The 27,736-nt window shown below is 44.6% G+C and overlaps 1 protein-coding gene across 1 annotated transcript in view; it reads right to left on the reverse strand.

The window, feature by feature from the left end:
• The window catches only part of SYNE2 (spectrin repeat containing nuclear envelope protein 2), a 153,976-nt gene that overhangs the window by 13,726 nt on the left and 112,514 nt on the right, over positions 1-27,736 (reverse strand). Inside the window, exons 95-102 of the mRNA XM_062494829.1 lie at positions 26,337-26,571; positions 24,752-24,946; positions 23,900-24,025; positions 21,858-22,013; positions 17,238-17,396; positions 16,155-16,321; positions 3,714-3,876; positions 112-299 (exon numbers count right to left, since the gene is read on the reverse strand). Coding sequence (XP_062350813.1) covers positions 112-299; positions 3,714-3,876; positions 16,155-16,321; positions 17,238-17,396; positions 21,858-22,013; positions 23,900-24,025; positions 24,752-24,946; positions 26,337-26,571 — 1,389 coding nt within the window. The remainder of the gene's footprint in view (positions 1-111; positions 300-3,713; positions 3,877-16,154; positions 16,322-17,237; positions 17,397-21,857; positions 22,014-23,899; positions 24,026-24,751; positions 24,947-26,336; positions 26,572-27,736) is intronic.

A 27,736-nucleotide genomic window follows, 5' to 3' on the forward strand; every position in this document is an offset into this window, starting at 1 on the left:
TATCAACTCTGGATTCTTTTTTCCTTCTCAAAATTCAGCTTGTGGCAAAAGCCACAGTGTTTCCTCAAAATGCTGCCACAGGCTTCTGTAGGGTAAGAATAGGAGACGTACTTCATTCGCCTTTCCATGGACATGGCACAGATGTTTCTCCACCGTCTGTCCAAGCTCCTGGTGGTCTGCTGGATGGAGTCACACTCTGTCTCATTAGCACACGCATCTGAGTCGTGTAGCAGGACTTCGCAGATGTTAAACACAGACTCCACGCCCGCCGTGTGCTGCTCTATGTCTCTCTGTAGGTCCTGCCATCAGCAAAAGAACAGTGTCAGTGGAAGGAAATGTGCCCGGCTACATCTCAGCCATGCCCTGCAAAATGCAGCAGAGGATGGGGAAAGAGCAGCTCCCGTGTCAGGAAAAGCTTATTTAGCTTTAGAAATAGACCTGAAGGATGAGCTGTGCAGATGACACAGGTCAGGAGAGAAGAGCCATGCAAAAAAAGGATTGTCCACCTTTGCTGTCTCAGTCTAAACTCAATCTTCTCATTAACAGTCTGGACAATTTTAATGTGCATTCAAAAATCCAAACCTTAACTACAGCATAAATATATTCTTATTAATTTTGACAGCACAAGATGACTATCTCATATCAGGTTACTACACTGAAAGGCTCTTCAGAGAACTTCTAGAGCATTTTAGTGACTGATCACAGGCTGCAGCATGAAACACAAGCACAGTGCACAAGCACCCCGTGTTACACTACTTTTCTTATTCCCTCTTGTAGTGCTCCTGTTCTGACAGACTGTTTTAAAGGGTCTGGGCAAAGACCTTTTGTCTCATCTACACTACAGGTATCTTTTCCAGAGCCTGCACTTCCATGATAGTCTGGCCTGTCATCCTGTACGCATCACTACTCTTAAAGTCAGTGTAATTAAAAGACAAAAAAAGCAGCCTTAGCTAAATAATTCTTATTGAAAAGGTGGATCTGTACTATGCTACCAGCTTTAAATATTAATAAAATTACAACAGCCACTACAATTCCATTTCTTAACCCATTTCTGGCATTTCTAATGAAGGATACAGAGACTTTTGCTTGAAAAACACTAGAGTAACAAACACAAACGAGTATTTTCCTGACAAAATTGAACTGGAGCTCCCATTAAATGGTATTTGCTAACTTCAAGCAACAGATGAAGCAGAATTGGTTTTGCTCTAGACTTAAAAAAAAAAAATCCCAAACAAAATAAAAGAGATAAACCCCTCTGAAATAGACATAGCTTGTAGTAAATACAAAATGAGTTGAAGGAAGATTTTTCACAGAAGTCAACAAGCTGCAAGGAGTTGAGAATCACTCTGGCAGTACTCAGTGGCTACATGGGTACCTGAATTAAGGGCTGAGCCATAAATGGTCAAAAATATGACTTGTAGGATTTGTAGTAATGAACAGTTTTAAGGAATGTAGAAGTGAAATTCTTTACATAGATGAGACTGACAGAAGGAGACCTAACAAAAAGTTTTTACAGGTTACTAAGCATTCACAGCTATTTACTGAGCAAGATGCAGCAGTGGCTTTCCAACACAGGCTCCACAGCTGGGAGCAGGCTCTGCCTCACTACTGGTACCTGGAGAGTCTTCTGAATTCATTTAATTCCACTGAATTTACAGGTGTGTTAGTGAAAATGAGAATTCTGACCACAGAGTACAAATTAATTCTAACTTGCACTATGGTAATGTGGCTGACATGATTTACTTCAGGCCATGCCTGGGTTCATGGAACAGCCTAGACAGAATCCTTGCTGTTTTCCAAATGACCTGACTGCAATAAGCGAGACAAACACATGAAACCAAGGGACAGGGTGAGGAACATACACGGAGCCCCAAAAGGTACCATTCCTTCAACTCTGCATAGCATTGCCCAGAGAGCTTTAACAGACTACACACTCAGACTTTTGCATTAGTGAAACACCTTTGCAATCTTAAAAATAATATTATTCATGTTGTCATCGTCATCCTTTAATTGAACATGCCATAAAACACCTCTGTGGATACACAAGGCTTTTAAATTTCATTATTCAAGACTGCACAGGTAAAGCTTTTCCAGTCATGGGTGTCAAATAAAAGAAGCCTGTAGGGCATATTTCTCACCATTGCTCTGCTCTTGCTGAGCAGAAATAATTGTTCAGATAAAACCAGGAAAGATCTTTTTACTTGTTGCACTCATATAAATGTTGCACTAATGCAGAGCAAGAGCAGCTTTTCTTTTTACTGTGGTCTTTTTAGTCAGCACAGTCTTTTCATACTCAGCCTGCTAAAAAGCTACTGTAGAAGGAGTCTAGAGGTGCCTAGAGCATACAAAAAATGAAGCAGTAAGTAGCGCTGAGCAGCAAATTATGGCTCTTATAGCCAGCTGAAGCTAAATGCTCTTTATAAAAATAAATTACTTCAGACACAAATCCTTTGTGCTCCATGCTCTGCTCTGCCTGGCAATTTATCACAATCTTTGAGAATGCAAAAGGTTTGAACGAGAAGAATATATTTTTGTTCTTTACATGACCATTCACAGTGAAACCATGAGAGGTGCTGGGCCAAGGCTTCTGGTGCTTGACCAGCTCCTGCAGTGCAGTCAGTGGGAGCCACCTCCAATCCTGTCACAGATGAGCTGGCCCTTTGTGTGACATTTGGGTCCTGCATACATGAACAGCTGCACCAACCAGCAGAGAACAGAGAACCCAGGTCTGTGTCACTCAGGGATCCTCAGACACAAAAGCAGAAGCCAGAGAGAAAAGATGGAAAAGGTGGGAAAGGATACCAATAAGTGTTCCTAAAGGCAGATGCCATAAAGCTTCAAAGCTTCCGAACTTGACAGACTTATTCTTGATCTTTGTTTATGGGCAAGTATTGCCGTTTAACACAAAGGCCAGATAACAGCCAAGCACTTAGAACCTGTTCAGACTTACAGCACAGCCCTGAGCAAAGGACGGCTGCACCAGCAAGCCCGTGCTTTGGAGAAGTCCCTCTGCCTTGTCTGGCTGCTGGCTAGAGGAAGTCACACCAGGACTATCCAACTCCTCTCCTAAGATCCCACTGCCTTGGCTAAACGCCCATCAACATCCAGCAGAGGCTGGTTCACACTTGTTGTCTCAGCAGGATTCACGCACGAGCTCCCCCAGCCCTGAGGGATCTTCAGAGCCTGCCTCTGGATCAAACCTCAGCCAAAGGTGTGTCTGCACAAATCCACCTTTCAAAGCTCAAGCATCCTGCTCTCCCAGGCTTCTTCTGCTGTCTGCAAGGAAGGGACAAGAACTGGAGCCAGTCAGGGCAATGCATCAAATCCCAGCACTTGGATCTGTCACGGTCACTTTGCAGACAGCAGCATTCATGCCTTGTCAGTCTAAGTCATCCTCATGTACTCTGCCGACTGTCTGTGCCCTGCCTAGTCCTCAGGAAGTCTGCTATACTGAACTGAGCAAATTTGCTTTTGTTTTTGTTTTGCACGTTTTCCTTGGGTGAAGGGGGGCAAGGAGATGTGGGGGTAATTCAACACAATACTGATATTACTGCAAGCAAATGAAGATTTTCCACGCAACGCATCTTGGCAGGAACACGCCATGCAAAGCACACAGTCAGAAGGGCTCGCTAAAGAAAATAAACAGGTGATTTTATACCAGGACCAATCAGCAGCATTTTAGCTCATTTACTCTGACTGCTGCTATTTCCCACCTGCTGTTCTGCCAGTCTCTTCTGGATTTCTTGGTCATCACAGATGTCATAAACAACAGGCTTGGAAAGCTCAGACTCAATCCGGGCCAACCAGGTGCGAAGGTTACTCATGTTTTTGTCCAATAGTTGTATAAAAGCAAATGTTTCCTTCAGTTTCTTCACCCTAAGCAAACCAGGAAGAACATTTTGTTACAAAGATGGTCAATCAGTGGAAAGGATGTTAGCAGGAGGTGATGACAGGCATGGCTCTATGAAGCCATGTTGCATCAAGCTGCTGCAAATTAGAGCCATGTTTTAGTCAAAAACTACCTAAATTGGCTCAGAAGGCCCCTACTCTATAGCTGCAAGCAGGTCTTGGGTGAAGGCTCTAATGAAACTGTATAAACAAGGTGAATTTTCATCTGCTAGGGAGCACTGGGCATTCATCTAAGTGGAAATCTGTACCATAATTTGCCACAATTAAACTAAAATGGGTATCTGTGGTCAGATTTTTCTCCTGTGAATTTTGCTCAGTGTCTTCTTTACCAACAAACAGGTTCACACTAATCAACAAGGTACCACTGCCAAGGGAGGCAGAATCTGCACAAACCAGCAGTCCAGCACCCTGGGAAAACCACAGAATGACAGAATGGTTTGGGAAGGAAGGGCCTGAAAGATCACCTTGCTCCAACCTGCCACGGGCAGGGACATCTTCCACTATCCTAGGCTGCTCCAAGCCCCATCCAACCCAGCCTTGAACATTTCCAGCTTCTCAGGGTAACTTGTGCCAGGGCCTCGCTAACCTCTGGATGCTGACCGGAGAGGAAAAGGCCTGAACAACAGCTGCTATGGGACTTGTAGCACACAACATTAAATCTCATCTAAACACCACACAAACATGCCAGACTCTCCTGACAGATGAACAATTAAAAAAAACCCCAATCCTGATGGGGGAGAATGTCAAATGGCATGGGCGACTTGTGCAGTGAACAAGCAACTGAACCACTGAGACCATTTACTTTTCTTACAGCTGTTTGTAGCACAGCTCTCAAACTGCAGTCAAACTTTTCTTTTACTTCCTGCTTTAGCAGCATATTCCCATGTCAAACCCCATATCAGCCCCTCAAAGTACCCAAGTAGCATGCTTTTATATTTTGGTAAATTTGTCTCCACGTGTTGGAGGAATATCTGGTGAACTACCTTACTGGTCTCAAAATTTTCTTCAGATTCTCACTTACTGCAAATCCCAACAAAAATTATTAAAAAGGCAACGCCAGGGTGACACTTATCTCTTCAGACTTATTTCAAAGCTTGTCAGTCTCGACTGTGGTAGTTAATGGAGGAAAAAAAAAATCATTATTTGTATCAGACCTGTCTTAAACACCCAGATCACAAGATGAGATGAATTGTACCAAAAAGCACGTATTTCTCCCCCATAGCTGCAATGGTCTACCCTGCAGTACTATAAATATCAACACTGCAGACTCTAAAGTCAGATGAAGTCATTCCACCCATGTCCTTGGGAGAACCCACTTGTTAGCCAGCATTGGTTCCCTGTCCTGGTCTCCTGATCTCTAGTTATGTTCTTATGCCTTAGGATGAATTTTTGAACCTTGCATGTGGTTTCTAAAATGCAAACTTACAAATTAAACCTTTACCTACTGTCTGGTCCAACAATTATCAAGATGAGCCCCAATTATTTAAGTCAAGTGCAGCATAAAAAGTTCAAGTCTGTACTGTGAAAAGACTAAAACATTTCCCATTCATTGGCCACAGTGGCTGGGAACTGTCCCCATATAAACAAAACCAGCAATGGATCTGCAAGAACAGTTGTAAAGGGGTTCACTGCATGTCTCCAGATGCTGGGGACTGTTGAGGGGTCTGAGTTGAGCCCTGATGTACTTGACAACACAGGTCTTGTACAAGCTGGGACTGGAGAAGGGTGAGGGCTGCAATCTCATGCAATGCAGGCAGGGACAGATTTCTCCAAGGTAGAAGAAGGAGGTCCTTCTACTACACAGGGTACCTGGACAGCTCCTGGCCCACTGTCCTGCCTGCTGCCAAACTATCCTGGCAAGTCTTAGAGGAGAGTGGTCTGAAGTGTCTGCAATGAATGGCTTTTGCAACTGCCTGATGATACAATGACAGAAGACATGCAGGACACCCTATTGACACATAATGAATATGCCACACTGTAAGCAACAACTGACCTTATTAACAACCTTAAGGTAACCAAAGAGGATATACATGTCAGCTAGACACATGATTTAAGGAAAAGCACTTATGGAGGAGATATAGGAATGGATTTGTTCAGTCCTGTTGTTTACAGAGCAGGGCCAGAAAACTTAGGGTCTCACATGGATTAGCAGCATGGAAAGCTTCCCCCACCTCCTGTCCCAAAAACACCAGGCAGTACTTTCAGTTGTTTTACAAGGAGGATGAGAACACAGTCCTACACTGAAGCTCCTGGCAGGTATTTAGCAACTCTGCACTTACCAAAAGTAAAATCAGCATTGTCTGACTGATGTAAGCCTGCAAGCCAGCCTGAAGGATTTGGCCCAAGTCCACAGTCCACCTTGTTCCTGCCTTGCACCCAAAAAGCTGCTGACACTGGTGCAAAGCATCTGCCTCTGCCCCTTTACACAGACTCTGTCTTCCACTGCTGCAGCTGATTGAGAGGAAACCAGTGGATGACGAAAGCATTTAGCTGCTCTTGCTTTTCTTTACAAGCCTTTTTTTCAGAACTCTGGTCCCAAGTTCAACCCTGTATGCAGACAGCATCTGGTTCCCAAGCAAACAGCTGCTGTATAAATCTTGCTGTTCTTGCTTTTGCTTCTCTTAAGTGGTACTCAATGAACATGTCATTGCATCATTTCCTTGTGCTGTCATGGGCTGGCAGGTATTTACCCAGGAGAACTAATTCTTCCTCTGCTCTATTCCCATCAGTTAAGTTGGAACTGGCTGGTAACCATGCTCAGCAGAGCCAGTGACTCCCAAGGCATGTGGCTGTCCAAAGGCAGGTGACTCAGGAACCTTCTTCCCTGGAAAGATGGACAATGGCTCTGTGCTCAGCACAGAATGGAAGAGTCTGAGCCAAACATCTACACTGTTGTGTTATTAACTCTGCATGACTTCAGGCCAGTCAGGAGGAAAGCAAGGCTTGATCTCTGCCCTGTCCCTGACTCTATTCTGTGGCAATTTACTTCCTGCATATTCTGTGATGCTTCCCACAACTGGTCTGGAGACAGGCACGTGTTGGGACCATCTGATGGCACAGCTGACCTGCTGAGACCACAGCTTACAGTGCTGCTCAGGATCATCTCTGCCTCCCTGTGCTCCCTTCTCTGCCTCTATCCACCTGCTTCCCAACTCTGAGCTGCATAACAGAAAAATTCACAGGTTGCTAAACATCTTTCTTCAGTCTGCATAGTGGATAGATGAACACAGCCAAGGAAGTCCAAAGCAAAACCAAAGGATATTAGACTATAAATAAATGTATTCATGACTGAAAGCACATTAAATAAATTTAAAAAGCAACAGCTTTAAAATCCAAGCGTGGCTTTTTGCACCACCACTCCAATATTATTTAGGCTTAGAAATCATTCTGATTTTCAAGTTACAAATATCACCATGAAGATCTTTACCTTCTAGTGTTACCAGAAGCAACAGTCTCAAAGACAGCATCATTGTGGAACTGAAAGCTTAGAAACACCATTATAATTAAGTAAATTTATCTGTTATTTATTCTGAATAGAATTTGGCATTTGCCAGTCATTTGAACACCCTTAATGCACTAAGCCATTCATCTCAAACTTGAGCTAAGCAGCCAAAGAAGAACAAAAACCTATAAGAAGTTCACACTAGTGCAGTGCATAAATGAGAAGGCAGCCTTGTCCTTACACTCACATTGGCTGATCTGCTCTTGTCAGCAGACACAGAGCCCAAGGAAAAGGGCAGGGTTCTGCCCTGAAACAAGAGGAAAACTGATGAAAAACATGAGCATCCTAAGTTTGCACAGAAGTCACAGGCAACTGCCATTTCCCTGGCTACAGCTCAAACAAAGAGTGAAACAGACTAATTACATCCACAAAAGTCCTGATTTGCAACCGCCTGCCATTCTCAGATGTGTATCTTCACCCTGAAAACATTCTTACAAATCACCTGATCTTTGCATGGAAGAAACTTCACGAAGTCTTTTGAGATGCATCCTGAGCTTTTCTGGGCAAAGACAGCCCTTCTGGAAGCTGGGTGGGGCTGCAAGCCTCCCAGCCTGGGGGCAAAAGCTTCCTGCCAGATCCAGGTGATCAATCACCCAACACGCAGCGAATTAACAGCACTAACAGTTCAAGTGTGGCAAAGAAAAACAGCTTCTTCCAGAGGGTTGAAAGTGCCACCACTATTGATTGAATTCTTCCCCTATGAAGTGTGATTCTCAAGTTGAGATTGGTCAAACAGGATAAACTTACTGTTTACAGAAAAACGGCCTACTTATCCATTGTTCACTTCCCACTGAGAACTCATCTGCCACAATTCAGCATGCCTCCAGAAAGAAAAAAGATAATAATATAAAAAAATCCAATAAAAATATCACCACTAATCTAAAAAAAAAAAACCTGACAAATTCAGACTTGTCTTGTCCTTTACAACGGGCCAAGCTAAAAAAGCCACCCTGATTAGCACTTAGACACATGCATAAGTTGCCTAGAATAAGCCAAACAAAGCCAGTTTAAAGATACTTTAATCTTTGCACCACAATAGAAGTGGCAGAAAAAGAACAAAAGTAGGAGATTACAACTAAAAGCTGGCTGCAAAAGTGAGCAGAAGGACTAACTGACCTGACTAGAGATTGGATTTGGGTCTTAACACCCTCAATGAAGTTGCCAGCATTGGGTTACAGGAGAAAAGCATTAAGCTGTCTCAGGCTGAATCATTGCAGGGCCCCAGAAGCACACAGTATATTTGTAGTAACTACTCAGGAATTACCTAGCAGTAGGAGGAGCTTCCAGGTTGATTGAAATGTATTCACACAAAAAGAATTACAGACTGCATGCCTTATTGCATTGCTTTAGGTGGCAAAATGCTGCAGGAAAAGGTACGGGGGAAGCTCAAATAAGGTAAATAGTAGCATTCAAATTTTATTGTCTGAAAGAAAGAAAAGCATCCTGACATGCATTCCAAACTCTCCTTCACAAGCACAAATGTCACCAGAAAAAGGGGCTCCGTACATGTGTTCTGGAGGAGGAGGAGGGGCTGAAATGGCCCTTCCAGCTGACAGGATTGTTTACCAGCGGCAAAGCAAATGGGATGCACGGCCCAGGAAACCTTTGTTCAGTGAGTCGCAGGGGGAGCTTAACCGTGCGAGGGACAAAGGACGCGGTTTGGAGAGGTGATGCCGAAGGCAGATCTGAGGCCCTTCTCATGGAAGGCGAGGCCATTTGTCGGTCCGTGCCGGTGCCGTGCCGGTACCGAGCCAGCCGCCCCGTGCCACTGGGCTGTGTGCTCGGCGTGCCGCAGGAGCCTTTGGGGGAGGCGAGCCCAAAGGTTGTTGTCAAGGCTCTCCACCGCCCCAAACACAGCTGATCGCAAGCCAGAGGCCCCTGAGCGCTATCCCTGCTGCTAACGTGCCGCACTTCCCACTCATCCGCTCGTCCAAGGCGAGCTGCAGCGAGGCGCTGGCGCAGCACATCCACCGCTCCCCCCCGCTCCGCCGGGACCCACCGGCACCGCGCCCCGGCCGCGCACCCACACGGCACTCACGGTTCGCACGAGAAAACCATTCCTCAGCCTGCAAATCCCAAGCTGCAAGGGGGGACCGTCTGTGCGACCAGGCAGGCATGGCATTGGAAACCCCTCCTCCACAGATGCCCTATTTATTCGCCGCTTTAGCATCCCGGCTGTGTGTGTGTTGGGGGGGGAGGCAGGCTCGCCCATCCTCCCCCTCCCCGACCCCGACCCGGGGAGACACCGGAGCTCGTTCTCCCCCCCTATTTTAACCCTTACGTTTTGCGTTGCGATTTTACCTGGCGAACGGCCGCATCCCTCCTCAGAACAAAACCAGGAGAGCTTTATTCTGACACAAGAGAATTATCAGCACGGGAGGAAGCGCACCCCGGGCGGCTGCCCGCGGCTGGCGACAAAAAGGTTGCGGGTTGGAGCCTCCGGCACCGAGAAAGGTGGATGCGGTGCTCATTTCTTGGGAGAAAGAGGGATTGCAGCCTCAGACCCGGATGATTTGCAGTAGAGTCAGTCTGAAGCGAACCCAAAAAAATGAGCACACGTACATCCACGCACAGGCACCACGCACAAAGATGTATCCTTACTTTCCCTGCATTCTGCTTTCTCGCCTTTACCATTATATCCCAGGTATTTAAGTACGAATTAAATCTCCCACACACTAACCTGTCCTCTCTTTAACCTTCCAGAGCAGGCAGAAGGCCTCCACTGCAAATAGCCTGTTATGCCAGAGGACAAAATAACCCCTAATCTTCATTTATGATATCATTCGTTTGTGGAAAAACACACTGTCATGACTACTGTGTGTTATGACTGCCTGAGATCACGGGGTGGGAAAACAAAGGCGGAAGTCGGAGAACCTTGGGTTAAAAGTCACTCCCCACTCAGCCAATATCAGGAAAAAAATAAAAGAAGTTGTGATAATCCCACCAAAAATGCAAAGAATTATTTTGAAATCAAAGGTTTTTTCAGTAATTTTCCACAGACCTGTACTGACTTGCTGATGGCTCACATGGTAGAACACACAGTGCCTGTGAGGACATGGCACACTGTGAGAGGGCTTTGGACATTTGCACAGGTGAATCACGCCCAGTTACCTCCAGGGTTTATTGTCCAGGGTGGTTCAAAACCACATTTGAAACGGTTGATCTGAGTAAATGGGGAAATAACCCCAGCTTTGCAGGCAGACACTGGGAGAGAAGATGATGTGCAGAAGACAAGGACTCCCCTTGCACTGCCAGCTCCCCCTGCTCCCTGCACACATTGCATAACCAAAATAAGCCCAACTGTCATGCCTGAGACAATAATGAATTCTGTCACAGCTTTTACACTGAAGAGAAGCGTAATCCTCAAAGGACAGAGAGAACACAGAAAGAAAGCAGGCACTTTGTGAGATTTCAACCATCCACATATTTTGTATACCAAAAAAAAAAAACCAAACCCAACAAAAAAAAAAAAAAACCCCAAAAACCAAAAAAACCACCAGACCCAAGGATGACATTTTACAGTCAGTGCCACTGTAAAATGTCATCCTTGGGTATGGTGGTTTTTTTTTTTTTGTTTTTTTTTTAATTTATTGTTTTGTTTTGGTTTTTTTGGTATACAAAATCACTGCCACAAACCAGCACAATTCTGCCGGACATTGCTGTCTTGTTTACCTGGGGAGGCCTCCCAGCAGCATACTTTGCTTCCCTTACCATGCAATATTGATCTGTAGCAATTAACAAAGAACTTTGAACCCAAAGTGCACCCACACTGTGGGCTGCAACAGGGTAGGACAGCACACCAACACGTGGTGCCTGACTGTCTGCCCTGCCAAAGGGTAACCAGTGTGGTGGAAAATAAATAGAGACCAGCTGAAAAGTATGCTGTGAACTCGCTCGTTCCCCAAACCCACAATCTGGGGCCTGCTGTGACTTTTGGGGCAACCTAGCTACAGTGAAGGTGCAAGGGAGGATAGGGAATTGGCAGCTCACTGCAATCCCCATAAAGCCTCCCAGCACAGCACAAGGTGGTGTCACTGGAGAGCTTCAACTCCTTCCCTTTTTTTGCAACCTGAGAAGTTTCAGTCTGGGAATTTCAGCCCCCCAGGGTATGCAGGAAATGCACTGAAAACACCTCCCATCTCCCAAGTTCTATGAAGGAAGGAGAGGGATGATTCAAGTGTGGCAGTTTAAGATTCCTGGAAGATGCAATGATGCTGGCAGCTTGCAAGCACAGGGAGAAGACTCAGCTGCCAAGGATAGTTGCATTTAAAAGAATGAGAAGGCACATTTGATGTTGCTAGCTTCTCTGAATTTTCATGCTTGCTTTAAAGGTCGCAGTCACTTGAACCCATTCCTGCTACATACACAAAAACTTCACCTTTCTCCACAAGGCTTGAAAACATGGACTAGACCCACCAAGTAAGAAAACACATCAATGTGCCTGTAGCCAGAGGACCTGAGAGATGGCATCCCCTTTCCACAGCTTGGCAGCAAGTGGCAAGAGCCACAGGATGCCCAGAGGTACGGAAATGCAACATCAGTTACTGCAGAGATTGCTCCGCAGACCCGAAAATAGCTGGAGGCAGCCCCTGATGATGATGAAGCAGGTGGCTTTAATGAAGGTTCAAGCAGCATCCAAATGTTTTGCACAGCCCCAGGCATTGCAGACACCCTCCAATGACACAGGGGTGCTCCTCCAGCCTGACTGTGGGCCCTAAGGAAACAGCAATGCAGAAGGAAAACATTTCCTTTTCACCGGGTTGGGAAGCAAACTGTGGAGTTAGAATCATGGTGGATGGCCCAGGAAAGGGAACATAGTTCCTTGCTAATTCCTGCCCATTAATGCATGGCCCAGGGGTGCTGCTCCAGAGCATACTGAGGATGCAAATCCCACTCCATGAGTTTTTACCACCCTCAGGCAGCCTGTGCACTCCTCATACTACTGCTTCAGTAACAAAAGCAAGATATTTTCTGTGTCTATCTTCAGAGTCAGCACAACGCTCTCTTCCTGCCTGTCAGTATGTTTCCATTGCCCATCCCTCAACAAAGACACAAACCTCCCGTGGTAAAAGTATCTTCTGAGCTGAACAGAATTCATTTGTTCTACTTTCTGGGCATGCCAATGCCTTGATGGTTACTTTATCCCCTGAAAATTAACATTTTTGAGACTCTTCCAAGTCTGCAGCCAGACGGTGGCTTGCCGAAAGACACCAGGCAAAGCTTTTGTCACCACACAAGCTGAGCACAGGCAGATAATGAAAGTGTTAAGTCCTACAAGTGCAGCCATATGGCAAATCTGAGCTTGTCACCATGAACTAAGAGAATCACTTGAAGGACTAAATGGGGAGCTCACCTAATTTGCCCATCTGTCCCAGGACGTTCATTGGTTTAAAAAGGTGAAAATAAGCTATCAGGAGGAATTTTCTGCATTGATACACTGGCTTCCAGGCTGGTTTGGTTTCATGCTGGTATCACACAGCCATACACTGCACTGCAAAGATAAAATCTTACACAGGTTGCAGGGACAGCCATGGGGAAATCAGCAACCACAGAAATAAAGGTGGCAAAGTATCTCAATTAGATTCCTTTGTACATACAGGTTAATTTTCACTCTCGAACCACAGGATCAAAAAGTGCCCATCTACGAGAAAGATCCAGTGCCCAAAAATGAAGAATTGACTTTGAACACACAGATATTCAATATACATTTTTCTCCTCCTACTTAGTGCCTGGCTCTGTAGTTCACCTCCTTCCCAAATCTTGGCCTGCCATGAAGGCATACTGAAAATTGGTCCTTGCCCCTGTGATGGTAGGTAGGCCACTGGGAGCCAGGCACAAGTACAAATAAAGGCAGCACTCATTGAGTGTTCAGTAGAAATCGTTGGATTTGTAATAATTGCAAAAAATAAATATTCAAGTGGTTACAGATTTGGCACCTGAAACATCAGCAAATTTTCACTTCAACTTTACTTGCCACAGCTACTCATCTGAAAAGACGGGAGCAAAAACACCTCCTCATTTCATGGATGTGCTGTGAAAATAAATTCCTACAAGTAGCTTTTTTTCAGGAGAAAGAAAAGGTTTTCTCTGTATCACAGTCAAAATTTGTCACTTGTCTCCAGGAGCATTCCCCTACCCTCAAACCCTTCAAGCCCTCTGGCACTCCTCCCCGGAGGCATCTCCTCCATTCCTCTTTTTTCTGCCCAAGCACTGCAGCAGTGCTCAATCAAAAGGACTTTGCACAGGTCTGCAGACGTGGCAGCACTTGTGCAGTGCTCCAGTCTCTTCTGCAGGGCTGCAGGGGATGCACCTGCACAGCCCCTGTACCATTCCCTCCAGCCTCCACACACTCTGAGAAGACCTCTGAACTATGATGGTTTAATCCAGCAGGGACAACAAAATTCTGCCACCATCCTTTACATGTGTTCTTTCAACACAGCCTCAATGCATTTTTTATTTTAACAGTTTCTGCAAAAGCAAACTGAGAAGGAAGGAGACAGTCTATCAGCATGGGGCATCACAACCCAGACTCACAGGTCACCTTGCCTCTACCCTAAGGTTCTTTGCTCCCCTCTGCTCTCCCTCAAAGATGCCCAATTTGTGACACATGGCTGATGGGTTGAGCTCCTGCCTCCCCATCATCACCCGAGCTTGAAATAGGCCACACAAAAGCACAGGAGGAACCTCATCTTGAGTGCCCCAAAGCACACCTGTGAGTGAGGTGGACATTTCAGTCAACTGATGTCTAAATTTAATTCCTTCAGACATCAAATCTCAGTGGCAAGCCAGCACCATAGCAGCAAACTCAAAGCAGAAAGTTGGAAGGTTATTGCATGGCAAAATAAACCCTTATGAGTGTATTCAGAGGCTGTTGTGAGTGTCTGGCCTGGTGGTTCCTTATGACTGGGCAGCTCAGAGCCAAGCCCCAGCAAGGTGAATTAGGTGAGGGAGCAGAGGTGCTGCAAAACACTGAATTAATACTAGGAGAGGTTCAGCATATGGCAAAGGGGACCAGTACAGCCCACAGGGCTGCCCGATAATCTCGAGCCACCAAGGGAACTGCTTAAAATCACTTTTTGCCAGGTCCTTCCAGTTCATTACACTGGTCATAAGCACCAAGTTGGTGGAAATCACAAGTAGAAGCTGTCAGAGACATTTTGGAATTAACAACAGAGGAACACCAATCATAAAGCATCACACCAATCCCCCAGTAGCTGCAATATCCACTTAGATACTAAATACTGGGAGCCTTGTTGATGCTCTAGACAAATCCACAGTAATGCACCTCAAAGCAGCACTGCACACTTGCCTGAAGGTAAATATTTAAGACATATCAGGTAGACAAGCCCTTGTTCCAGAGTACTGGAATACAGTTTGCCAGATGTCTCTCTAAAAGCCTCATCAGTTCTTTAGCATGTTTTCCTGAAGATTACCAAAAATGTGCCAAGCTTACCTCACTTTTAAAATGATTCATTTTAATCTGCATTTAAAAACTGCTACAGTTCAAAACCAACACACAGCAGAACAAAAATTGATTATAAAAGAGCTTTAAAAGTGACACATTACTATCAGATGAGAACAGAAAAAGTGCTTTTACTAAAGTGAAGCTTGCTTTCCTACACCAGATCAAAAACAAAGACACCTTGAGACAACCATTGCAAGCCTATCTGCAGTGTCAGATCTTAAAAAGGCAGCTTCTGCTTAATCATTCACAGCTCGAGCATCACCACTAATTCAGATCTCATTCCTGATTAAGGCCCAGCACACTTAGCACTACACTGTCACAGCACAACCACCTGCATTATTTGCCCCAAATTTAACTGAGCAGCAGAGCTGCTGAGAGCCCAGAGTGGGGGATCAGTCAGTCAGAACAGTCAGAACAAAACCTTGGGAGAGAAGCTGAGACCAATACTAATTTGGTGTTAGCCTTATTATTTCTGGATTACCAATAAACTCAGCAGGAGGCGAGACCAGCCCAGCATCCTCCTCCAAGCTGTGGCAGAAACTCAGATAATCATGAAATGGGATCGTCTCATGAAGGCTAATACTGAAATGATCATGATGTTCTTAACTCTGTCAAGTATAATAAAGACACTTAATCCATTAAGAAGAGGTTGTTGCCTAGACTGTGCAGGCTTTTGTTTTCATTTCAACTGATGGTATTTTCTGCTTCACCGTGATACAGAAAATCCTGAATTTAAAAGAAACTCATATGGTCTATCAGTTGCTTTTGGGAGGGAGACTGAGTAAAGAAATAGCACTGGTATTAAATAAAATTTCAAACACTTTTGAATGTAAAAAAGGAACATTATCATATAAATCTGACTGTCTAAAGAGACATAATAGAATCTATTCCCAAATTCTGTGCATTCAGACATAGAGAGGCTTGTGTTAAAATAGGAGACTCTCCTAAAAAGCCCAAATCAACTCCTACCATGCTGCCTTAAAATTAGGTTTCAATTCAACACATGGAATGGAGAGATCACTTTGACTCTTCCTTTTACAAAGCTCCCATCGTTAAAATTTTATTTTATATGAATTCTTACACCCTGCCTTCCACCACTGGATAAATTAAGACACTTGGGGTCATAATACAGCAATAAATTACAAAAAAACATCATTCCCTTCAGCTTGACTCAGTAATAAATTCCAACTTAACTGTTAAGTCATGTTACTCTGTTTCTGATGGTCAAGGTCACAAGCCTCTGCTTCTCACATAAAACACTGAAAATCATTTTCTTACCGTGCTCCAATGACATCGAAGAGGTGCTGCCAGCGATCATTGATTTTGTTGAGTTTATCATCTATTTCTGCAACTCGGCTCTTGTTGCTAGTCTTGATTAGCTGATCACCCATTTGTTTCAAGTGAAGCTTATTTTCACTGAACAGGTTTATTTCTTCCATGCAGTCCTGATAAACGTACACAAACATTGCTTTAATTACAGGGCAAAACAAAACAATGATACCAAAACAAAAGACGTGTGATGCGAAGTCAGGTTTGGTGAGGTTTCTACATTAGCATGTAGAATTCTCACTGAGAACAAAAAGAAAACTTTAATGAAGAAGCCCTCTCACAGTCTACGAAAAAATAAGCAGCTTAAAGACTTGCAAGTGCCAGGAGTAAATATTCCTAAAAATAGCAATTGAATGTTCTAATTTTATCTGTTGTTTTCCTGATTTAACATCATTTTTCAATAAAGCTACCTCAAAAGAACCCAAATTCAAGTCTAGGATGGCTTTATTTTGCTGGTATTCTTATCAGAGGAGATCTGGGATTAGACAGAGATATTTAGCCATGGGGAAGAACAGCACAACAATAATGGTCTTCTTAAAAAGCAAGCTAATACGAAGTATTAGAAAGCACCAACTACCATGGGGAAGGGGCAGAATTAGGTTTTATTTTTGGTTGTGATATCTTCCTGTTCACCTGGCAGGGCCTACCCACCTTTCAATCTTTTCTTTGCCCTCAGCCTAATAGTTGTGTGGATGATGGAGGTGGTGAGAGCAGTGAGCTGCTGCTCCCAGGACACCATTCTGAGCAGTGCTGGGTGTGCATGTGTGCCCCCAAACCCCCACACAACCCATACCCCACCACCACAGCTCACACTCCATGACTAAATGCAGTCCGTTGGCATTTCTGTTCTGCTTTAAGCTCCAAGTCTGAACATCAAGAAAAGGTAATGATAGAAAAGCTCATCTCACAAAAGCCTTTATGTGTTGGTTTTACATCATGTATCACTTCCAATAAGCAAGGAATACATGAGGAATGGTGCCTCTATAATGAGTTATCTGACTGCAATTGAAGAAAAGCAGTATTACTACTTACCTTCTGCAATTTGTCTATCATGTCTTCAATGCTAACATCTGCAGTCTGCAATACTTTGCTTTCCATCTGTACCAGCCAGGAGCACAGCTCCTTATTCTTCTCGTTGAACACAATCCAGGCATTGAGCCTATCCTCGATCTCCTGCTTCCGCAGGGACACCTATGGAAAAACACACACAATAAATTCTAGCAATAGTTTTGTCAGGAAGGAAACTGGCAATTATTAGCCTTCAAAGTTCTAGTCTGCATTTGATCTTATTCCATTTTGCAGGAGTAGTTATCAAGTATTCTACTTTCCAAAACCAGCAAGCAGATTGTTATTACATCTTATTTTGGATAGCAGGGCAAAAAGTTGACTAGCAAATACCAGATTCTCTCCCTTAGAAGAATGAAACTGAGTGACAGCTTTATAAATAATGTGCTTATATAATAATTTAAATGTTACTCAGTGAAAACCTGAAAATGTCAAACACAGAAGGAATATAAAATACATAATTACTATATACTGTTTAGTATGGCCCTATATTTAACACAAGAGAAATAAAACCTAGTTTTTCTGCCACTCTAAGAGAAGCTTTGCAACTACTGACTGCAATTATTTTATTTCTATAAAAGCCTCTCTCTTCTTTCCATTTGCCCACCAGTAATTGGAGAACTTCCAAAAAATCAGCATCAAGAATCTATCCTTTTCATTAAAAACTATGGCTTCCCCCCCATCAAAAATACATTTTTTCAGGATGGGTAAACAAATTGTCTATACAGAGAAATTAAGGTCTGATACTGCCTGAAAAAGCAGAGTTATCATCACTGCTCCAATATCTCAGAAATAAGCAGGGTCACACTTTTAACTACCTAATAGCACCTGTCTCTAGCCTAGGGCTCTTAAATATGTATTTATTTATTTACCTTGATGGATTCCTGTACTAAGATATATGGGACAAAGGAAGTGAAAAATGGTTCAAGCTCTGCTGAAGCAAGAGAAACAAGTAGTCCCTGATTCTCATCAATAAATTTTCTCTAAAGACTGTGCATAACATTTTGCTTGTCTTGGCTGTAAATGGGCACTCTAAATATCTCCCCATGGCAGGAAACACTCCCTCTTCACATCTCACATACACTTTATACAACACATGACTCCTCAAAATTCTGTTATTGATTCTTCTAGACTAACCTCTAACACTGTTTTGTACCCCAGAGTGAAGTTGAAACGTGTAGTGTGAAAGTAAGGCCCATTCCATGTAACACCAGGATTAGAACAGAAGGCACCAAGCCATCCCCTACCACATTGCTTTTGTCCCTTAAATTCTGACTTGTTTTCAAGGAGGGGATGGAGGGGTGAAATGGATTTCTGAATCCTTCATGACAATATAAGCAAAGAAATGAGCATGAAAGCACTGTCTTGGGACAGAGGGAAACAGCCTCCCAAGTTCTCCATAGGAATAAACCTGAAGATGCCAGGAACGTCAGAAAGTTTCTAAGAGTGTCTCTGCTCTGGGATGCTTCCATGTACCCTCAGCCTCAAGCTCTGGAGGGTGAACCCTTCATCCTTCCTTACCACTTGCAGCATCTCCCATGTATGGAGATGAGTTTACTTGGTCAGTGGAAGAACAGACTATGCTTGTCAGCAAAACAAGCTCTAAATGCTGATGTGATTCTGACTCCATGTTTGCCTGCTCAAAATGGGGAAAGGCAGGATTTTAAGAGCAAGAAGCTCCTTTTAGCTGGCTAAGCAATAGAGTCTGAGAGTAAAAAACGGGTATAACCAAAAAAAATCCTGGACAAGCTTCTAGGAACATGAGCCCTTCAAGCCATTGCTTTGAGCACTTTTTCCTCTGCCCAGCTGCCCTGGTACCACCCCCATTTTGCAACCAGTGTGTGACCATCGTGTGCATTCCAAAGGGAGGCTAGCATAACATCCCGACAGGATGCTGGCTGGGATGAATGGTTAAATCTGTGACCTACATGCACCTTGCAAGGGCAGCTCTGTAAATGCTAATCCCTTGAGTGCATCTGCTCCCTCTGCCTGCCTGCCCTGCCCAGTTGAGCACAGGCATCTGGCTGCCCCAGGGCCGTGACAGCTGCAGCTCTTTCACCTCCCTGCATTTATTCTGCAGACTTTCCTCCGCACAATACATCTTGAATCTAATTTGTTATCCAAAACAAAGCAGTCATGCCAACAGCAGAGCTAATGAAGTCTGCTCTCCTGCCCTGGTGTCCATCACTGAGGATCACTGTGGGCTCTCCTGAGGCTCATTAGAGCTGTGCAAACATGCAGAATCTCCCTTCACTACAGCACTCAACAGATTACTCCCACTACAGATTTTGTGTGCCTAACACATTACTGTCACCTGTTTCCTCCCTCCAAGACAGACTGAACTCAACACTGTTCCCTCAGGAAATTAAAATGGAAATTTTGAGTAAAATCTGAACTTAAATTACTACACAGAATTACTACTTGGATAGTCTGTAGTGAAGTACATATAAAAAAATTAATTTTCAGGGCTATTCAACACAGTGGAGACGGGAGGTTTCAGTAGCTCACAAAAAATAAAAAGAAAGAAAATAGCAAAGTTCTCTCATTTATAGGCTTAACTACAGATTTCCATTAGGAAAATGGTTCAGGCATTTTGATTTAAAAAATAATGGATTGTATTTCCCAAGAGGGGAGATGATGTCTCTGGAATTATTTTCTGAGTTCAAAAAAAATAACAGAGAAAACACTGGTTGGAGCACAGCTGTGCAGTTTAAGGAAAAGAAAATAAATTATTCTTTCTCATTGCAATGAAAAAAAAAAGAACTATTTCAATCAAATCAAATAACTATTTAATCACAACACAGTTTGTGAAATGAGCACAGCTGTTCATTTACTCTGACAGCAACCCCAGCAAGATTGCTTTACCTTTGCCTATGTAAGGGTTAGAAACAAAATACTAACTGGCTTCAATACTTCTTTACAAACTGTAAAATAAAAGCCATTTACTTGTCAGTAAAGAGACATAAGAGTCTGGCTTGCTGGTGTGTAGAGCTGAGGGGCTCTTAAGTAACTTAAGACCCCGAAGTATTTTACCTCTTCCAATCCTGTTAACAGGGCAAAGTAAACACACATTCAAACTGCATAATAACCTAATGAATCAAGTCCATGTGACTTTGCTGTAAATGTTCCCCAGATACTTTACATGCAACACTAAATTCAGTGTAATATAGCAACAAGCCACAAAGAACGCATATGTTTCACAGTGTTTTCCTGCTACAAAAAAGACAAGTCAGTTCTCAGTGTGTTCAACCCCAAGGAGTTAGTACTTAAACACTCAAAAGTTTCCCTTCTGCTGGCATTTTGTTTCAACTTCCCTCTTCCTTTCCCGGCTCCATGCCCTCAGCAAATTCCTGAGCTCATCCCTCCCTCCGTTTGGCAGCCCGGAACAAAGGCACCTATCGCAGTGAACAGCTGCATCTGGGCTCTGTGCAGTTCCACACTCACTTCTTACAAAGGGTTTGCAACAGATCCCTCGGGAGCCTGTCCAGGACACAAAGGGAGAACTCCACCCCAGGCCAGGAGCAGCCGCGTTCGCATCCGGAGCTGCCCAAGGGAGCCAAGCCCAGGAGTCACTGCTGTGGGACACAGCCCTGTGGGGGACACGGGGACACACACATACACACAGCCCTGTGGGGGACACGGGGACACACACACACACACACACAGCCCTGTGGGGGACACGGGGACACACACACACAGCCCTGTGGGGGACACGGGGACACACACACACACACAGCCCTGTGGGGGACACGGGGACACACACACACACACAGCCCTGTGGGGGACACAGGGACACACACACACACACAGAGCCCTGTGGGGGTCACGGGGACACACACACAGCCCTGTGGGGGACACGGGGACACACACATACACACAGCCCTGTGGGGGACACGGGGACACACACAAACACACAGCCCTGTGGGGGACACGGGGACACACACACACACACAGAGCCCTGTGGGGGTCACGGGGACACACACACAGAGCCCTGTGGGGGACACGGGGACACACACACAGCCCTGTGGGGGACACGGGGACACACACACACACACACACAGCCCTGTGGGGGACACGGGGACACACACACACACACACACAGCCCTGTGGGGGACACGGGGACACACACACACACACACACAGCCCTGTGGGGGACACGGGGACACACACACACACACACAGCCCTGTGGGGGACACGGGGACACACACACACACACACAGCCCTGTGGGGGACACGGGGACACACACAGCCCTGTGGGGGACACGGGGACACACACAGCCCTGTGGGGGACACGGGGACACACACACACACACACAGCCCTGTGGGGGACACGGGGACACACACAGCCCTGTGGGGGACACGGGGACACACACACACACAGAGCCCTGTGGGGGACACGGGGACACACACACAGAGCCCTGTGGGACACACGCACACACACATATAGCCCTGTGGGGGACACGGGGACACACACACAGCCAGCCCTGTCGGGGACACCGCCCAGCGCTGCCCCGCTCCCCCTTCCCTCCCTGCCAGGCCCCAGTGCCATCATCCCGCTACAAACACCTGAGGAGGTTCAGACTTACCCGCAAGCAGAGCTCTTCCCACTGCCTGTGCAAATGCTCCACTTGCTCCTTGAGCACCATCATGTCCTCGGTCAGGATGAGGTGCGCCAGCTCTGCCTTCATGGCCTGCAGCTCCTTCATGTCGTGGGCCCAGTCTGCCAGCGACTGCTCCAGCTCCTGCATGGGAACGCACCCGCACAAGCCTTGGCACTAAGCTCCTCGGCTTTCCAAACCTGCTCGCTAATCCCCTGCCTGGCCTGTGGGGGAGGAGAGCAGGGAACGTGCAGCCGCCTGTGCCATGCTCTCCAGTGGGGAGAGATGGAGGATCCCGAGAAGATCTGGAACCCCAGTGGAACCCACGGCAGTGCCCCAGCTGACCCACTGGAACCATCGCTGCATCCCAAAGTGCTGGAGCACAGCCTGGCCCCAACAGCTCCCCGTGCTCCAGGCCTGCTTCTTCAGGGTTTCCTTTATTCCCGCTATAATTATTTTGGACAAGTTGCTTTCCATCTGCATTTGCTCCCGTTTCAGTTTATTTTTCTAAACACACAAACGAATTAAATCAGTTGCCTTCTCTAATGAATGATTTCATAGGCACTTCCTCAGATTTGTGAGGAATGTAGAGCTTTTAAACTGCTTATTCACAGAAAACAGGCCCTCTTTTCTGCTTTGCTCCCCCAGCTCCACTTTCTCTTTATTACAAGTTACACATATTCCTTAACACTGTTAAAATTGTCACCTAAAAGGCAAAGGTACCACTGTGTGCAGCTGGGGAAGGAATATGACACTACACAGGAGGTCCTAGGTCCCATTTTGCAACAAAAGCTGCTGGAAAGGGTCACTGGCTCATCTAACAAAAAAAAAAAAAAACCAAAAAAAAAAAAACCAACAAAACAAACCTCTTAGAGAGAAGCCAGTTTGTCTCATTTTAAGGGGGGGGAAAAAAAAACTGTGAGTGTTTGTGTCAGAAGTGTGCTGGGTCTAAACCCTGTGAGGATTTTCACAGGTCTTGGACCTAGCTTCATCACTAGAGGACTCAAAAATTTACCTGAGATCACAGGACTCTTATAGATGTTCACACATGCATTTATGTCTCCTAACAAGGGGCGAATACAGAGCAATTACAGAGCTAATTATGGAATTTCATGGGACTTTGCTACAGCCTCACGTAAGGTCAGGGCTGAAAGAACGAGAGTTTTTTTCCATATAGAAACAAAATGCAGGAAGAGCATGCCGTGCCATTTTAGTACTTTATTGTACTATGACACCTACTAACAGCACATGCACTGGCACTGTCTGACCCTGATGCCTCTGCAGCTGAATTTCTCTTGCTGGGATGTGTGCTTCCATCTCACAGATAATTTAGGGCTACAGCAAGGCTGCTGCTGTGGGAAAGGCAGCCAGCACTCACCAAGATTTCAGGCAGCTGATAATGAGTTCAAAGCCTTGGCTCATTAATAAGCTTATTTGTTCCCACTACATAGGTCAACAATTCATTTCATAAAAGGATGATGAAAGACCGACCACTCCAGACAAAATGTCTCCTATCCCTTGGAAATGGTTTTCTTGCCATTTAATTTTCATAGTGCACTATGGGCTGCAAGGAATTTTGCCACTCCCTTACTCTTAATTTTCCTTCTCCTTTAATTATTCCCAGATCCTGCAGGTATGCATGGAGCTTTGCAGAATTACAAGGTCTCCTGCCTGAAGAGCTCCATGTGCAAAATGGATTGGGAAACAAAAAGGGAGATTCAGTCATGGGGATAGCAGCCAAATGAGCTGAGAGAAGGGAGCCTTTTCCCTTCTGTTTGAGAAACTACTTATTTTATAAACGCAGACTGTAAAGGGAGCAGAAGCAGAAAAATCAATCCAAACACTACTACTACTACTACTCCTCATAATCTTCTTGGTCAGCTGGACTTTGGAGATGGGCAGCAATCAGGATGGTGTAAAGTAGAGAAATTCAGTCCCACTGAAGAGCAGTACGAGGGAAAACTGATTTTACAGCAATTAGGTGTTGTGCAAAGTCTCCATCAATTTAAATACAATATGGCTGTTCATACCTTAATATGTTCCTTGGCTTTGTGGAGCTCTTCATGTTCAACAGGGAGTGGATCTTTTACTTTCTCCTTTAGCTCTTGCAGTCTGCTTTCCAGTTCTTTGGTTTGCTTTTCAAAGCGGTCACAAGTCTGGTCAGGAAGACCCAAGGATGTATAAAAGGTGAGGATACTTTATCATGACATATGAACCACACGAATATGTTATAAAATAGCATCTTAAACCCACCGAAATTACCTATCATGTGCTGTGGCTTTTTGAATTTTCTTTTTTTATACATAGTGCAACCCACAAGGATTTGGTGCTTGGATTTACAGAATTCCAAGCCTCTCGTATTTAAGGCTTTCCTTAGAGATCATTTCTGTTCATTTTGCTTTGTTCAACCCAAGATGCTTAATTTAAGCATGGTTTTTGGACTGTATCAGTGACAGCATTCAATTTTAAAATACACCTAATGTGATACTTAGCCATGAAAGCAAATTCATTGCTCTAAGGAAATAAATATGAACAGCCCTTCTATTTAGACATTCAACAACATGAGGAAGAACAAGGCATGTTTACTCTAAGCTAAATTTTAGCTTCACAGTCCAAAGCAGGAATGAGCTCTGGGCCACGGAGAGCACGAGAACAATCAGAGCAGGAACATCCATTGCTCCAACAGATGGAATCCAACTCAATTTCCTTTGGAGAATCAGGGGACCACAATTTTAGCTTCCCTCAAGCCCCGATGACACATGACAGGCAATTCCCTTAGAGTGCCCCTACAGCAAGCAGCAGCTCAGCCCTGGAGATGGCAGGACAGGGAATCTCTTAAGAGATTCAGTGCTGGAGCAGCAGGTGGGAAGGGCATCATCTACCTGTAGGATGCCACTGAACTGCATCTTCTTCTTCTCCAGCAGGGCCTGGGTTTGCCCCCAGCACTGCTGTAACTGGCTGAGCTCCTCCTGGAGAGCAGCGCTGGTCTCGGGATCGCAGACAATGCGCAGCTTCTCCCCAACATCAATGACCAAGGTGTACATGGCTTGCCACCTCTGAAGGATCACAGCCTTACTCTTGAAAAAGAAAAAAAAACAAACAACTTTTTAAGCTGCTCTTAGAAAGTCACAGAAGTGCTTTCCCAGTATTTCACTTGGAAAGATCACTTATAAGGTACAACTTTGTTCATAGTCAGGAAAAAGTAATCAATAGATCTCCTATCTGGTTCTTTAATTTCAGAAAAATCATGTTTTCTCTGATATTTTGACTTACAAAACTCTACAATAGCTTTCCCCAGACTGATCTATAGGATGAAAGCACAGCAGTCAAAAAAAGATGGAAATTCAATTGTACGAGTTACTCAGAACAAAAACCACAAAGTTCTGCAACCATCTCTAACATCAATATCTTGGGCTAATTTTTTCAGAGATAACAGCTCTGTTAATAATGATGTACTTCAAGTGAAGTAAGCCATCAATAGTAATTTGCCCATAACAAATTGATCTCTAACACAAGGAGATATAATCAGAACTTCTTTCTGTAGAAAAGCAGAAGGAGTAAAAGGGCAGTTTGGAGTAGGAGGGAGAAGACTTTCTGGCTCTTCTCACTAAGAAAAAAAGCATGACTACTAAGTTATAAAATCTACTGAAAATCACCTTTACACAGCAGGTAGAAATAAAGACGAAATAAAAAGGGCAAACACCAAATGGAATGCTGGTAATGTGTTAATCCATCAACACTAGGTGTGTGGGCACACAATGAAAATCTTGGGCTGTGCAAACAGCATTCAACAGTATGATTTAAAAAGGTTTCAGATTGCCTTATGCAACCATCAGATTCACTGCTTGTTTCTACCTTCCTCTAAAACAGAGGTGCATAGAGGTGCATAGTTAAATGGAAAACCAAAATATCCAAAAATAACACAGGAAAATATTATTTTTTTTTTCTACTGCATGTAAAATGCAAAATTCACTGATCTGAAGAACTGCTCACCAGGTTTGTGTATCTTGGAGTGAACAGACTCCCTTGCAAGTGTTTTTCCCTTTGTTTCTGCCATTGCCTGTACATCCCCGCACACACAGGACCTATATAGCATGTCTTGCCACTTCAGGCAAAAGAAAAGGCTTGAATTCAGCAGTCATGCCAGTAAGATGCACACAGACCTACAGGTTACCTGCTGATTATCACGTCTGTCTCATCTTCTGGGACCCTGAATTTCTATATCCGTAAGATATTTAAAGCATGCAAGGCTACTAAACGGCCATGCTGATCAAGAAGTTCTGGAGTATAATGAGCCTTCTGCAATGTCACTGCTTTCTTATCTGCGCTCAGCTTTAAGGAAGAAGTGTCACCAATAACTTCTTCCCCAAGTATGTGATTTTAAAGCATTTCACCCACTGGACAGAAGTTGTTTCAGTCTGAGGGAAGAAGCCCACATGTTAGATTGATGAGAAATAAACACAATACCTTGAAGTCGTGAATTACATTTCTAAGATGGTAAAGGCTGTAACAGTCCTGGCTCTTCACAGCTGCAAGGAAGCTGTTTGTATCATCAAGGAATCTGTTGAGGCTCTGTAGGGAACTCCTGAAGAGCTGCCACTGGCTCACAAGTCCATCAATATCTTTCTTCCTCTGCTGAACCATCCGGATCACATTCTGCCACTGCTCTTTCAGCAATGTGAGCTTGGAAATGAATTCTGTCCTGAAAATTACAAGGGCTGAGTGTTAATATATTTTGATCTCAAGGCTGCATATTACAGTAATTGTGATGGCTCTCCACCTGCAAAGTTGCTTTCCAATTATAATATCCAACAGTGCAAGAAAGCTCTTTGCAGCACTAAGCTCAGCCCTGCTCTCTGTATTCCAGCAATCCAAACAACGTTTTACATGATACGAAAAATGATAAGGCAAGTCAATCTGTCAACTGTGGTATAGTAACATACATAGTACAGCAATCAGACTCAATATGCACTAAACACTTCTCTGAAAAACAAAAAGGTCAATCCAAGATAAGGTTGCTGATTATGCTGCAAAATCGATCTATATAATGGAAAATTGTGCAGTTCTCAAACCCATGTAAGCAGTTATTTTGTCCTCTTCTTCAACACGGTCAGATGATCCAGCAGATCTGGCTGGTTGATTAAGGCAACTCCATCTATGGATTCTGCTTCTCTGCAGGAGGCCATCATCCCCAATTTGCTCTGATACAAACCCCTGCCTTTGTGCAGGTAGTTCCAAACAGAAAAAATCCAGCAGCTGACCTTATTTTAGCCCTACCTCCCCCTGCAGTTTAAGCCAAGCTATGGATTTCATACTGGTGTGACAAGAGGAAAGCACACACACTGTCCTGCCAAGTGTCTGGAAGCAGCAAGATCCAGCATGGAGGGAAAGGTGTTCACCCCAAACACCTGAGGCAGCTAAACCTCTGCTCACAAACATCACCTGCTGTTTCCCACGCCACATGGATTAAGAGAAAGGTGTAAGATCATACTGATAAAAAACAGGTTATGGGCTTCATGGCCAGTGACTCAATGCCCTGCCATGTGTGCCAGGAGCAATGTGGATAGTCCCCACCTCTGCACCCTGAGAAGCACAGAGGTCCAGGAAGAGGGAGAGGATCCTTCATATGCAGCATTCTCATTATGGTCTGTGGGCAGGCAGCTTCTCAACCACAGGTACACAACAAACGACTCCTGTTCAGAAGTCATTATTTTCATTTTCTGCCCAGCTGTTACACTATCCCAAATGCAGTCTGGCCAGGGCACCTGCGTGTCTTTCTCACTGCACCTCCTCATGCTTTTGTGAAATGTGACAGGTGATCATTTAAAGAGTGAACCCAGGTAAGAATTTGAGTTTATGTCCTCATA

The sequence above is a fragment of the Cinclus cinclus genome, chromosome 6 (genome assembly GCF_963662255.1).
Source record: "Cinclus cinclus chromosome 6, bCinCin1.1, whole genome shotgun sequence".
In the NCBI taxonomy this organism is placed as follows: Eukaryota; Metazoa; Chordata; class Aves; order Passeriformes; family Cinclidae; genus Cinclus; species Cinclus cinclus.